Source organism: Staurois parvus, unplaced genomic scaffold (genome assembly GCF_062004578.1).
Source record: "Staurois parvus isolate SC_StPar_1 unplaced genomic scaffold, SC_StPar_1.0 ptg003741l, whole genome shotgun sequence".
In the NCBI taxonomy this organism is placed as follows: Eukaryota; Metazoa; Chordata; class Amphibia; order Anura; family Ranidae; genus Staurois; species Staurois parvus.
In genome coordinates, this window is record NW_028321537.1 from 41,070 (window position 1) to 55,613 (window position 14,544).

General features: G+C 54.8%; 1 protein-coding gene across 1 annotated transcript in view; it reads right to left on the bottom strand.

The window, feature by feature from the left end:
• Positions 1–930: 930 nt before the first annotated feature.
• LOC149427461 (uncharacterized) overlaps positions 931–14,544 on the bottom strand; it is a 39,535-nt gene continuing 25,921 nt past the window's right edge. Inside the window, exons 8-12 of the mRNA XM_089668007.1 lie at positions 7,636–7,725; positions 4,540–4,662; positions 4,181–4,309; positions 3,196–3,324; positions 931–2,975 (exon numbers count right to left, since the gene is read on the bottom strand). Of these exons, the coding sequence (XP_089524133.1) occupies positions 2,422–2,975; positions 3,196–3,324; positions 4,181–4,309; positions 4,540–4,662; positions 7,636–7,725 (1,025 nt within the window). The 3' untranslated portion in view covers positions 931–2,421. The remainder of the gene's footprint in view (positions 2,976–3,195; positions 3,325–4,180; positions 4,310–4,539; positions 4,663–7,635; positions 7,726–14,544) is intronic.

The following is a 14,544-nucleotide window of genomic DNA, read 5'->3' on the forward strand; positions in this document are numbered from 1 at the left end:
CCAGTTCATACGCCGTGTCCCCAGTCTCCACCAACTGCTACGCCGTGTCCCCAGTCTCCAGCAACTCTCACGCCGCGTCCCCAGTCTCCACCAACTCCCACGCCGCGTCCCCAGTCTCCACCAACTCCCACGCCGCGTCCCCAGTCTCCACCAACTCCCACGCCGCGTCCCCAGTCTCCAACAACTCCCACGCCGCGTCCCCAGTCTCCAACAACTCCCACGCCGCGTCCCCAGTCTCCACCAACTCCCATGCCGCGTCCTCAGTCTCCACCAACTCCTACACAATGTCTTCAATATCTCATAACAAGTCCCCAGTCTCCAGCAACTCCCACGCCGTGTCCCCAGTCTCCAGCAACTCCTACACCATGTCCCCAGTCTCCTCCAGTTCATACGCCATGTCTCCAGTCTCCACCAACTCCCACACCATTTCCCCAGTCTCCAGCAACTCCCACACCATGTCCCCAGTCTCAAGCAACTCCCACACCATTTCCCATCTCCAGCAACTAGCATAGCATGTCCCCAGTCTCCAGCAACTCCCACACCATGTCTCCAGGAACTCCTACACCATGTCTCCAGTCTCCACCAGTTCATACACCATGTCCCCAGTCTCCACCAACTCCCACACCATTTCCCCAGTCTCCACCAACTCCTACACAATGTCTTCAATAGCTCATAACATGTCCCCAGTCTCCAGCAACTCCCACGCCGTGTCCCCAGTCTCCAGCAACTCCCACACCATGTCTCCAGTCTCCACCAACTCCTATAATGTGCCCAGCCTCTGCTAGCGTTCCGCTCACCAAATATTAGGTGTGGCCCTTTGTGATGTCAGGGGCCACGTTTCAGGCCTCCTTTACCAAGTAAGCCGACCAAAATATTGTTCTATCACTCACGTACAGTAAAAATGTAAAGAAAGTAAAACACAGAAACTCGTTTGATTAAGAATTTAAAATTGTACTGAACCTAAAACTAGGAGGAGCCTTTCCCTCACAGCCTAAAACTAGGAGGAGCCTTTCCCTCACAGCCTAAAACTAGGAGGAGCCTTTCCCTCACAGCCTAAAACTAGGAGGAGCCTTTCCCTGACGGCCCAACGTGTTCTTTACATCACATAACATAAATAAAAAAATGAAATGTACAAAATGTGAACAATTTACAGTACAAGAAACATATTACAATCTATTAACATCCAGTATGTATAAAAACCACATTGTCCATAGCTATAGTGATCCATCTTACCTGTAGTGAAGGAAGTCCCATGTTGGCAGCCAGACCCTGGAGAAATCATCTGCGCAGAGATGCCCCGTCCTCTTCCTGGCTCTGAACGTCTGACACTGCGGGGGTTAACAGCTTTGGATCTTCTGCAACTGTGGTACAGGCAATGGAGGGAGGAGGAGCGAGTGCTCCTTGGGAACTTTTTCATAGACGCCCCAAAGCCATTAACCCCTGAACCACCTGAAGTTCAGAGCCAGGAAGAGGACGGGGCATCCCTGCAGTGATTTCTCCAGGATCCGGCTGCCTGCACAACCTGGGACATCCTTCATTACTGTAAGTTAGCCCAGTAAAGCTACAGAGGATATTATCTTCAGCCAATATCCATATAAAAGCAGCGCTCGATACAAAAACAATAAGTGCGCAATTATAGAAAAGTGCAAAATATACATCAAAAGACTCGAAGGTCCTCCAAAATATTCAAAGACCAAAGGAGAGGTCTCCACCAAAATGGTGTCCTGTGATCGTTCTGTGGAATAAACCTCCATGAACGTTTCCAATCTCCACCTCTAGCACCGCGATTGGTCCGCTTTGTGAATCTCCATGGCCACCTCGTCAGAAAAGGCGCGTCGACCAGATAAGGCGGAGCTTCGATTATGAAAGGCCTCGTTACGCAAATTATAATCTGAAACATCAGATTCTCCAAAGCATGAAAGAGTCTCGTCAAATCTTTCCGATCTAAAAAAAAAAAAGAAGAAGCATGACCACTTCTAAAAATGGTTTCAAGACTGAGGCCCACATCTCGAGACTGAGGCCCCACATCTGGAGACTGAGGCCCCACATCTGGAGACTGAGGCCCCACATCTCATGACTGAGGCCCCACATCTCATGACTGAGGCCCCACATCTCGTATCACTTCCAACCCGACTCTCTCTGCTCAGCAGACCACAATCTCCAGGCTTGTCTTGGTGTGAGCACGGGGAGTCATGTGATGATCTGCTTAGTCACCTTCTACGCGTTTCGTCTTCATCAGGAGAGAAGATGGAAAGAATTTACGAGCAAAACAAGAACTTTGTACAGACATATCCTGGAGGGGCCCTTACAAGGTTCCCCCTTTATTTGCTTCATGTAGAAGGCCCCTTACAAGGAGTCCTGTTCCTTTGCTTCACGTAGACGCCCCCTTCCTTTTCTTCTTGTAGACACCCTTCCTTTTCTTCACGTAGATGCCCCCTCCCCTTGTTTGCTGTGGACAGCTTCTCCTACCCCGTGCCCTTGCTTTCTGGGCTGCTCGCGGGGGCCTTTCTGCCGAGGACGCTTGCCCTTTACACATGGGCGGAGCACACGATGGATATCCTCCAGCTTTCGGCTTATGGAGAGCAAGTGGCGTTCAATGCGTTGTTGCCCTCGCTGCATGGCCAGGAAGTGCCGCCTCTGTTGCTGCACCTGCAGGACCTGGGCCCGCTGTGACCTCCTCTGCAGAAGCAGCTGCTGCCTTTGTACCTCGAAGAGCAGCCACAGCTGGTCACTGTTCAGTTCTGGAGGAGGGGTGCTGCCAGGGGCAGAAGGGGGGTGGTCCTCCATGACTGGCCCCGGGGAATGTGCTCCTGTGGGCACATCCATGTACAGGGGTGGGGAGCACAGCGGAGGATATAAAGGTTGTGGACTGTAGGGGAGGGGGGCTGAGGCACAGCAGGAAAGGTCCAATGGCTCTTCCATCGATGAAGTCTCATCCTCACTCTCAGACTCCATCTGTAAGGTGAAGGTCGGGTCTTCAAGAAAGAAAATGAAAAACCTGAATTATTGATGGAACAAACATTCGGATTTGAATTTCTGTTCTAACATGAGTCTCTAATGCATCCCCCCCAACTCTCCACCCTGAACTTGGTCCTGAACCCCCAGGCAGGTGAACCCAGCAAGAGGAAGGAAGGAGAAGATTCAGAAGTGCCGAGATGGCGTACATCTTAGACAAGGTGAGAGATGCCTACGTACCTCTAGACCCTCCAGACCACGCATGGGGACTGAGGGGGGCTTGGGCAGAGCAGGAAAGGTCCAACGGCTCTTCCATCGATGAAGTCTCATCCTCGCTCTCAGACTCCATCTGTAGGGTGAAAGTCGGGTCTTCAAGAAAGAAAACAAAAACCAGAATTATTGATACAACAAATATTCAGATTTGAATTTCTGTTCTAAAACGAGTCTCTAATGCATCCCCCATCCCCCCGGCTCTCCACCCTGATCCAGCTTCCATCGGTCCTGAACTCCCAGGCAGGTGAACCCAGCGAGAGGAAGGAAGGAGAAGATTCAGAGCTACTGTCAGGGTCCTGTCCACAGCAGGAGTTCTAGAAGATCTGCCAGTATTCTACATGGCCGCAGAAGCACACATCAGCCTCAGTCTGGTGCCAGACGGCCTTTATAAGGAGGCTCATCACTTCCTCTAGTTGCTGGATGATCTCTAGCTCCCCGTGCCCTGTTCCTGGTTCCTGTTTCCTGCGATTCTAACCCGTGATTTCCTGTTACCCACTCAGCTTGCTCCTGGACCCGTCTACTCTGCCTTACCCCTGATCGGACCTCCGCTAGGCTTACGGATACTCTCTCTCTCTCCTCTGTGTATGACCTCGGCTATCCCATCTGACTACGTCTGCTCTGATTCCCACCTGGTACCTGACCTTGGCTTGAACCGACTACCCAGTAAACATCTAAATCCCGGAAGAGCTTGCATACCACGCACAGGGGCCTCCTGTCTGCAGACCTATCTCCATATATCAGCTGTGCTTCTGAGTGGACCACCAACCAGCACTCCTACAGGCAACCTGTGCCACTTTGGGCCTGACACCCGCTGTCCCACTCTCAGGGGAGTCCGGAACTTAGCCGCAAGGGAAGCCCTCTCTCCATTGGCCTCCATCACCAGGTACGTGATAACTACACAGAAGTGCCGAGGTGGCGTACATCCCAGACAAGGTGAGAGATCTCTACGTACCTCCAGACCCTCCAGACCACGGCAGGGGACTGAGGGGGGCTGGGGCCGAGCAGGAAAAGTCCAACGGCTCTTCCATCGATGAAGTCTCATCCTCGCTCTCAGACTCCATCTGTAGGGTGAGAGTCGGGTCTTCAAGAAAGAAAAGAAAAACCCGAATTATTGATACAACAAACATTCAGATTTGAATTTCTTTTCTAAAACGAGTCTCTAATGCATCCCCCATCCCCCCGGCTCTCCACCCTGATCCAGCTTCCATCGGTCCTGAACTCCCAGGCTGGTGAACCTAGTGAGAGGAAGGAGCAGATTCAGAAGTGTCGAGGTGGTGTACATCCCAGACAAGGTGAGAGAGGTCTACCTACCTCTAGACTCTCCAGACCATGGTAGGGGACTAGGGGGGGCTAGGGCAGAGCAGGAAAGGTCCAATGGCTCTTCCTCTGATGACATCTCATCCTCAGATTCTGGCTGTGGGGGGAAGGTCGGGCCTAGGAGAAAAAAAACAAAAAAAAAAAAACACAACTTAACCCCTTCATGACTGAGGTCAAAACAAACCATAAATGCCCCAAGCCAATCATGCAGCTTTGACACGTGTTGGTCCCGTATCGTCCCGTGTTGGTCCAACTGCCCGTATCGTCCCGTGTTGGTCCAACTGCCCGTATCGTCCCGTGTTGGTCCAACTGCCCGTATCGTCCCGTGTTGGTCCAACTGCCCGTATCGTCCCGTGTTGGTCCAACTGCCCGTATCGTCCCGTGTTGGTCCAACTGCCCGTATCGTCCCGTGTTGGTCCAACTGCCCGTATCGTCCCGTGTTGGTCCAACTGCCCGTATCGTCCCGTGTTGGTCCAACTGCCCGTATCGTTCCGTGTTGGTCCAACTGCCCGTATCGTCCCGTTTTAGTCCAACTGCCCGTATCGTCCCGTGTTGGTCCAACTGCCCGTCTCGTCCCAACTATTCGGGTCCCGGGTGGATTGTACCACGCTTTGTTCAGGACAGATCAGGCTTTCATTTGGTGGGAAAGGTTATTGGAAATCTCCTGATTTTATTCATCAGGTCCACCTCTCAGGTATTTCAGGTATGCCTGACCAGACCCCTCCGCCATTCACCCGTATGGAGCTTGTGTCCGCGTTTACACCCACCTACCTGCAGTCCGATCAGCTCCGCTAAAAAAAAGAAAAGGAAGGGGGTCCCTATGACTTAGCTCCATGGGAGGACTAAAACACATTGGGGGCGTGGCCTGGTTGGAACGCAGAATGAGGCTGTCCTACACCTTATGGGGGTTTTGCAGCAATGTGCGACTTTCAGGACTTCTCCCATTTCCATGAGAGGACACACTAACACTGCCACTCACTAAACTAGATGAAGCCCTGATCCAGGCCATCCCCATTGTTGGTACAGACTCCTCCTCTACAGAGAAGGTATCAGTGACAGATTACAATGTCCACCATATTGCCCCAAGTATTGGGCCGCCGGCCTTTCCACACACATGACCTTTAATGGCCCCCCAGTCTTAGTCCATAGGGTTCAGTATTGAGTTGGCCCCGCCCTTTCCACACACATGACCTTTAATGGCCCCCCAGTCTTAGTCCATAGGGTTCAGTATTGAGTTGGCCCCGCCCTTTCCACACACATGACCTGTAATGGCCTCCCAGTCTTAGTCCGTAGGGTTCAATATTGAGTTGGCCCCACCCTTTCCACACACATGACCTTTAATGGCCCCCCAGTCTTAGTCCGTAGGGTTCAATATTAAGTTGGCCCCGCCCTTTCCACACACATGACCTTTAATGGCCCCCCAGTCTTAGTCCGTAGGGTTCAATATTGAGTTGGCCCCGCCCTTTGCAGCTATAACAGCTTCAACTCTTCTGGGAAGGCCGTCCACAAGGTTTAGGAGGGTGTCTATGGGAAGGTTGGACCATCTTCCAGAAGCACATTTGTCAGGTCAGGCACTGATGTCGGGGGAGGAGGCACTGATGTCGGGGGAGGGGCACTGATGTCGGGGGAGGAGGCCTGGCTCGCAGTCTCCGCTCTAATTCATCCCAAAGGTGTTCTATGGGGTTGAGGTCAGGACTCTGTGCAGGACAGTCAAGTTCCTCCACCCCAAACTGGCTCCTCCATGTCTTTATGGACCTTGCTTTGTGCACTGGTGCGCCCCAAAACTCCGTCCCCACTCACCACTGGCCCCTAAACTCCGGCCCCACTCACCACTGGCCCCCAAACTCTGGCTCCACTCACCACCGGCCCCCAAACTGCGGCCCCACTCACCACCGGCCCTCAAACTGCGGCCCCACTCACCACCGGCCCCCAAACTGCGGCCCCACTCACCACCGGCCCCTAAACTCCAGCTCCAATCACCACCGGCCCCCAAACCCCGGCTCCACTCACCACTGGCTCCCAAACTCCGGTCCCACTCACCACCGGCCCCCAAACTGCGGCCCCACTCACCACCGGCCCCCAAACTGCGGCCCCACTCACCACCGGCCCCCAAACTCCGGCTCAAATCACCACCGGCCCCCAAACTCCAGCTCAAATCACCACCGGCCCCCAAACTCCTGCTCAAATCACCACCGGCCCCCAAACTCCGGCTCAAATCACCACCGGCCCCCAAACTCCGGATCAAATCACCACCGGACCCCAAACTCCGGCCCCACTCTCCACCGGACCCCAAACTCCGGCCCTACTCTCCACCGGACCCCAAACTCCGGCCCCACGCACCACCGACCCCAAACTGCGGCCCCACTCACCACCGGCCCCCAAACTTCGGCTCCACTCACCACCGGCCCCCAAACTGCGGCCCCGCTCACCACCGGCCCCCAAAATCCAGCCCCACTCACCGCCGGCCCCCAAACTGCGGCCCCACTCACCACCGGCCCCCAAAACCCGCAGCCTATATCCAGCACAAAAGAAGACCACACCCACCGTATCCTGCAGCGCAGAGGGAGGGCCCAGTTTACGACCCCGCACCCCGGCCCCATTACATTCTATGTCACTGCGGGATGGAAGAATACTACATCCTACTCTCCCAACCAACCCCCCCCTCCCCCGATAGATGCCGGGAGGTGGGGGTGCACATTGGCATCGTCGCTCTGGGCACTGAATGACCCGGAACTGGTTTGTGTTCTGCAGATCAGGGAAGGCAGCAGATTACAGAACCGATTTCTGCTCCCATGCAGACCCTTCTGACCCGGCCTGGAGTGAGACCACCATGGTCATGTCATTACTGGGTCTCTGTGCTTCTCTTTGCAATGCAGGCAAACCATGGATAGTGGGAGGATATGTACATAGCTTCCTGAAAACATCACAGCACCCCGCCTCTGTACTCCACTCAAGGGCCCATAGCCCAGATGCAAGCAGTGGGAGGAGTTATGCAAATATCAAAATGGCAGGAAGAGGGGACAGCAAATTTGAAACTACAAGTGCTGGGGTGACTTTACAGCGAGGACATAGAAGCAGACTCCTTCTTACCTCTAGACCCTTGGGGTGAAGCCCACGATGGCCCTGGCAGGTCAAAATAAGCTCCGTCCTCAGTCTCCATTGGCTCCGAATCCACAGAAACTGAAAGTAAAGAGGAATCAGAAGAAGTCCACATTCACCTCCAAGAACACGCAGCAAGTCGTACCGATAAAAGACATTGGCCAACGTGGATTGTGTGGCCTGGTTCCATGTCTAGGGGGAGAGGTCGATGTGGATTGTGTGGCCTGGTTCCATGTCTAGGGGGAGAGCTCGATGTGGATTGTGTGGCTTGGTTCCATGTCTAGGGGGAGAGGTCGATGTGGATTGTGTGGCCTGGTTCCGTGTCTAGGGGGAGAGGTCGATGTGGATTGTGTGGCTTGGTTCCATGTCTAGGGGGAGAGGTCGATGTGGATTGTGTGGCCTGGTTCCGTGTCTAGGGGGAGAGGTCGATGTGGATTGTGTGGCCTGGTTCCGTGTCTAGGGGGAGAGCTCGATGTGGATTGTGTGGCTTGGTTCCATGTCTAGGGGGAGAGGTCTATGTGGATTGTGTGGCCTGGTTCCGTGTCTAGGGGGAGAGGTCGATGTGGATTGTGTGGCTTGGTTCCGTGTCTAGGGGGAGAGGTCTATGTGGATTGTGTGGCCTGGTTCCATGTCTAGGGGGAGAGGTCGATGTGGATTGTGTGGCCTGGTTCCATGTCTAGGGGGAGAGGTCGATGTGGATTGTGTGGCCTGGTTCCATGTCTAGGGGGAGAGGTCGATGTGGATTGTGTGGCCTGGTTCCATGTCTAGGGGGAGAGCTCGATGTGGATTGTGTGGCTTGGTTCCATGTCTAGGGGGAGAGGTCGATGTGGATTGTGTGGCTTGGTTCCATGTCTAGGGGGAGAGGTCGATGTGGATTGTGTGGCCTGGTTCCATGTCTAGGGGGGAGGTCGATGTGGATTGTGTGGCTTGGTTCCATGTGTAGGGGGAGAGGTCGATGTGGATTGTGTGGCTTGGTTCCATGTCTAGGGGGAGAGGTCGATGTGGATTGTGTGGCCTGGTTCCATGTCTAGGGGGAGAGGTCGATGTGGATCGTGTGGCTTGGTTCCATGTCTAGGGGGAGAGGTCGATGTGGATCGTGTGGCTTGGTTCCATGTCTAGGGGGAGAGGTCGATGTGGATCGTGTGGCTTGGTTCCATGTCTAGGGGGAGAGGTCGATGTGGATCGTGTGGCCTGGTTCCATGTCTAGGGGGGAGAGGTCGATGTGGATCGTGTGGCCTGGTTCCATGTCTAGGGGAAGAGGTCGATGTGGATCGTGTGGCCTGGTTCCATGTCTAGGGGGAGAGGTCGATGTGGATCGTGTGGCCTGGTTCCATGTCTAGGGGGAGAGGTCGATGTGGATTGTGTGGCCTGGTTCCGTGTCTAGGGGGAGAGGTCGATGTGGATTGTGTGTCCTGGTTCCGTGTCTAGGGGGAGAGGTCGATGTGGATTGTGTGGCTTGGTTCCATGTCTAGGGGGAGAGGTCGATGTGGATTGTGTGGCTTGGTTCCATGTCTAGGGGGAGAGGTCGATGTGGATTGTGTGGCTTGGTTCCATGTCTAGGGGGAGAGGTCGATGTGGATTGTGTGGCCTGGTTCCATGTCTAGGGGGAGAGGTCGATGTGGATTGTGTGGCCTGGTTCCGTGTCTAGGGGGAGAGGTCGATGTGGATTGTGTGGCTTGGTTCCATGTCTAGGGGGAGAGGTCGATGTGGATTGTGTGGCCTGGTTCCGTGTCTAGGGGGAGAGGTCGATGTGGATTGTGTGGCCTGGTTCCGTGTCTAGGGGGAGAGCTCGATGTGGATTGTGTGGCTTGGTTCCATGTCTAGGGGGAGAGGTCTATGTGGATTGTGTGGCCTGGTTCCATGTCTAGGGGGAGAGGTCGATGTGGATTGTGTGGCTTGGTTCCATGTCTAGGGGGAGAGGTCTATGTGGATTGTGTGGCTTGGTTCCATGTCTAGGGGGAGAGGTCGATGTGGATTGTGTGGCCTGGTTCCATGTCTAGGGGGAGAGGTCGATGTGGATTGTGTGGCTTGGTTCCATGTCTAGGGGGAGAGGTCGATGTGGATTGTGTGGCTTGGTTCCATGTGTAGGGGGAGAGGTCGATGTGGATTGTGTGGCTTGGTTCCATGTGTAGGGGGAGAGGTCGATGTGGATTGTGTGGTTTGGTTCCATGTCTAGGGGGAGAGGTCGATGTGGATTGTGTGGCTTGGTTCCATGTCTAGGGGGAGAGGTCGATGTGGATTGTGTGGCCTGGTTCCATGTCTAGGGGGGAGGTCGATGTGGATTGTGTGGCTTGGTTCCATGTGTAGGGGGAGAGGTCGATGTGGATTGTGTGGCTTGGTTCCATGTCTAGGGGGAGAGGTCGATGTGGATTGTGTGGCCTGGTTCCATGTCTAGGGGGGAGAGGTCGATGTGGATTGTGTGGCCTGGTTCCATGTCTAGGGGAAGAGGTCGATGTGGATTGTGTGGCCTGGTTCCATGTCTAGGGGGAGAGGTCGATGTGGATTGTGTGGCCTGGTTCCATGTCTAGGGGGAGAGGTCGATGTGGATTGTGTGGCCTGGTTCCGTGTCTAGGGGGAGAGGTCGATGTGGATTGTGTGTCCTGGTTCCGTGTCTAGGGGGAGAGGTCGATGTGGATTGTGTGGCTTGGTTCCATGTCTAGGGGGAGAGGTCGATGTGGATTGTGTGGCTTGGTTCCATGTCTAGGGGGAGAGGTCGATGTGGATTGTGTGGCTTGGTTCCATGTCTAGGGGGAGAGGTCGATGTGGATTGTGTGGCCTGGTTCCATGTCTAGGGGGGAGGTCGATGTGGATTGTGTGGCTTGGTTCCATGTGTAGGGGGAGAGGTCGATGTGGATTGTGTGGCTTGGTTCCATGTCTAGGGGGAGAGGTCGATGTGGATTGTGTGGCCTGGTTCCATGTCTAGGGGGAGAGGTCGATGTGGATCGTGTGGCTTGGTTCCATGTCTAGGGGGAGAGGTCGATGTGGATCGTGTGGCTTGGTTCCATGTCTAGGGGGAGAGGTCGATGTGGATCGTGTGGCTTGGTTCCATGTCTAGGGGGAGAGGTCGATGTGGATCGTGTGGCCTGGTTCCATGTCTAGGGGGGAGAGGTCGATGTGGATCGTGTGGCCTGGTTCCATGTCTAGGGGAAGAGGTCGATGTGGATCGTGTGGCCTGGTTCCATGTCTAGGGGGAGAGGTCGATGTGGATTGTGTGGCCTGGTTCCATGTCTAGGGGGAGAGGTCGATGTGGATTGTGTGGCCTGGTTCCGTGTCTAGGGGGAGAGGTCGATGTGGATTGTGTGTCCTGGTTCCGTGTCTAGGGGGAGAGGTCGATGTGGATTGTGTGGCTTGGTTCCATGTCTAGGGGGAGAGGTCGATGTGGATTGTGTGGCTTGGTTCCATGTCTAGGGGGAGAGGTCGATGTGGATTGTGTGGCTTGGTTCCATGTCTAGGGGGAGAGGTCGATGTGGATTGTGTGGCCTGGTTCCATGTCTAGGGGGAGAGGTCGATGTGGATTGTGTGGCCTGGTTCCGTGTCTAGGGGGAGAGGTCGATGTGGATTGTGTGGCTTGGTTCCATGTCTAGGGGGAGAGGTCGATGTGGATTGTGTGGCCTGGTTCCGTGTCTAGGGGGAGAGGTCGATGTGGATTGTGTGGCCTGGTTCCGTGTCTAGGGGGAGAGCTCGATGTGGATTGTGTGGCTTGGTTCCATGTCTAGGGGGAGAGGTCTATGTGGATTGTGTGGCCTGGTTCCATGTCTAGGGGGAGAGGTCGATGTGGATTGTGTGGCTTGGTTCCATGTCTAGGGGGAGAGGTCTATGTGGATTGTGTGGCTTGGTTCCATGTCTAGGGGGAGAGGTCGATGTGGATTGTGTGGCCTGGTTCCATGTCTAGGGGGAGAGGTCGATGTGGATTGTGTGGCTTGGTTCCATGTCTAGGGGGAGAGGTCGATGTGGATTGTGTGGCTTGGTTCCATGTGTAGGGGGAGAGGTCGATGTGGATTGTGTGGCTTGGTTCCATGTGTAGGGGGAGAGGTCGATGTGGATTGTGTGGTTTGGTTCCATGTCTAGCGGGAGAGGTCGATGTGGATTGTGTGGCTTGGTTCCATGTCTAGGGGGAGAGGTCGATGTGGATTGTGTGGCCTGGTTCCATGTCTAGGGGGGAGGTCGATGTGGATTGTGTGGCTTGGTTCCATGTGTAGGGGGAGAGGTCGATGTGGATTGTGTGGCTTGGTTCCATGTCTAGGGGGAGAGGTCGATGTGGATTGTGTGGCCTGGTTCCATGTCTAGGGGGGAGAGGTCGATGTGGATTGTGTGGCCTGGTTCCATGTCTAGGGGAAGAGGTCGATGTGGATTGTGTGGCCTGGTTCCATGTCTAGGGGGAGAGGTCGATGTGGATTGTGTGGCCTGGTTCCATGTCTAGGGGGAGAGGTCGATGTGGATTGTGTGGCCTGGTTCCGTGTCTAGGGGGAGAGGTCGATGTGGATTGTGTGTCCTGGTTCCGTGTCTAGGGGGAGAGGTCGATGTGGATTGTGTGGCTTGGTTCCATGTCTAGGGGGAGAGGTCGATGTGGATTGTGTGGCTTGGTTCCATGTCTAGGGGGAGAGGTCGATGTGGATTGTGTGGCTTGGTTCCATGTGTAGGGGGAGAGGTCGATGTGGATTGTGTGGCCTGGTTCCGTGTCTAGGGGGAGAGGTCGATGTGGATTGTGTGGCTTGGTTCCATGTCTAGGGGGAGAGGTCTATGTGGATTGTGTGGCTTGGTTCCATGTCTAGGGGGAGAGGTCTATGTGGATTGTGTGGCCTGGTTCCATGTCTAGGGGGAGAGCTCGATGTGGATTGTGTGGCTTGGTTCCATGTCTAGGGGGAGAGGTCGATGTGGATTGTGTGGCCTGGTTCCGTGTCTAGGGGGAGAGGTCGATGTGGATTGTGTGGCCTGGTTCCGTGTCTAGGGGGAGAGGTCGATGTGGATTGTGTGTCCTGGTTCCATGTCTAGGGGGAGAGGTCGATGTGGATTGTGTGGCTTGGTTCCATGTCTAGGGGGAGAGGTCGATGTGGATTGTGTGGCTTGGTTCCATGTCTAGGGGGAGAGGTCGATGTGGATTGTGTGGCTTGGTTCCATGTGTAGGGGGAGAGGTCGATGTGGATTGTGTGGCTTGGTTCCATGTCTAGGGGGAGAGGTCGATGTGGATTGTGTGGCTTGGTTCCATGTCTAGGGGGAGAGGTCGATGTGGATTGTGTGGCCTGGTTCCATGTCTAGGGGGGAGGTCGATGTGGATTGTGTGGCTTGGTTCCATGTGTAGGGGGAGAGGTCGATGTGGATTGTGTGGCTTGGTTCCATGTCTAGGGGGAGAGGTCGATGTGGATTGTGTGGCTTGGTTCCATGTGTAGGGGGAGAGGTCGATGTGGATTGTGTGGCTTGGTTCCATGTCTAGGGGGAGAGGTCGATGTGGATTGTGTGGCCTGGTTCCATGTCTAGGGGGAGAGGTCGATGTGGATTGTGTGGCTTGGTTCCATGTCTAGGGGGAGAGGTCGATGTGGATTGTGTGGCTTGGTTCCATGTCTAGGGGGAGAGGTCGATGTGGATTGTGTGGCTTGGTTCCATGTCTAGGGGGAGAGGTCGATGTGGATTGTGTGGCCTGGTTCCATGTCTAGGGGGGAGGTCGATGTGGATTGTGTGGCTTGGTTCCATGTGTAGGGGGAGAGGTCGATGTGGATTGTGTGGCTTGGTTCCATGTCTAGGGGGAGAGGTCGATGTGGATTGTGTGGCCTGGTTCCATGTCTAGGGGGAGAGGTCGATGTGGATTGTGTGGCTTGGTTCCATGTCTAGGGGGAGAGGTCGATGTGGATTGTGTGGCTTGGTTCCATGTCTAGGGGGAGAGGTCGATGTGGATCGTGTGGCTTGGTTCCATGTCTAGGGGGAGAGGTCGATGTGGATTGTGTGGCCTGGTTCCATGTCTAGGGAGGAGAGGTCGATGTGGATTGTGTGGCCTGGTTCCATGTCTAGGGGAAGAGGTCGATGTGGATTGTGTGGCCTGGTTCCATGTCTAGGGGGAGAGGTCGATGTGGATTGTGTGGCCTGGTTCCATGTCTAGGGGGAGAGGTCGATGTGGATTGTGTGGCCTGGTTCCGTGTCTAGGGGGAGAGGTCGATGTGGATTGTGTGTCCTGGTTCCATGTCTAGGGGGAGAGGTCGATGTGGATTGTGTGGCTTGGTTCCATGTCTAGGGGGAGAGGTCGATGTGGATTGTGTGGCTTGGTTCCATGTCTAGGGGGAGAGGTCGATGTGGATTGTGTGGCTTGGTTCCATGTGTAGGGGGAGAGGTCGATGTGGATTGTGTGGCCTGGTTCCATGTCTAGGGGGAGAGGTCGATGTGGATTGTGTGGCCTGGTTCCATGTCTAGGGGGAGAGGTCGATGTGGATTGTGTGGCCTGGTTCCATGTCTAGGGGGGAGGTCGATGTGGATTGTGTGGCTTGGTTCCATGTGTAGGGGGAGAGGTCGATGTGGATTGTGTGGCTTGGTTCCATGTCTAGGGGGAGAGGTCGATGTGGATTGTGTGGCTTGGTTCCATGTGTAGGGGGAGAGGTCGATGTGGATTGTGTGGCTTGGTTCCATGTCTAGGGGGAGAGGTCGATGTGGATTGTGTGGCTTGGTTCCATGTGTAGGGGGAGAGGTCGATGTGGATTGTGTGGCTTGGTTCCATGTCTAGGGGGAGAGGTCGATGTGGATTGTGTGGCTTGGTTCCATGTCTAGGGGGAGAGGTCGATGTGGATTGTGTGGCTTGGTTCCATGTCTAGGGGGAGAGGTCCGATGTGGATTGTGTGGCCTGGTTCCATGTCTAGGGGGGAGGTCGATGTGGATTGTGTGGCTTGGTTCCATGTGTAGGGGGAGAGGTCGATGTGG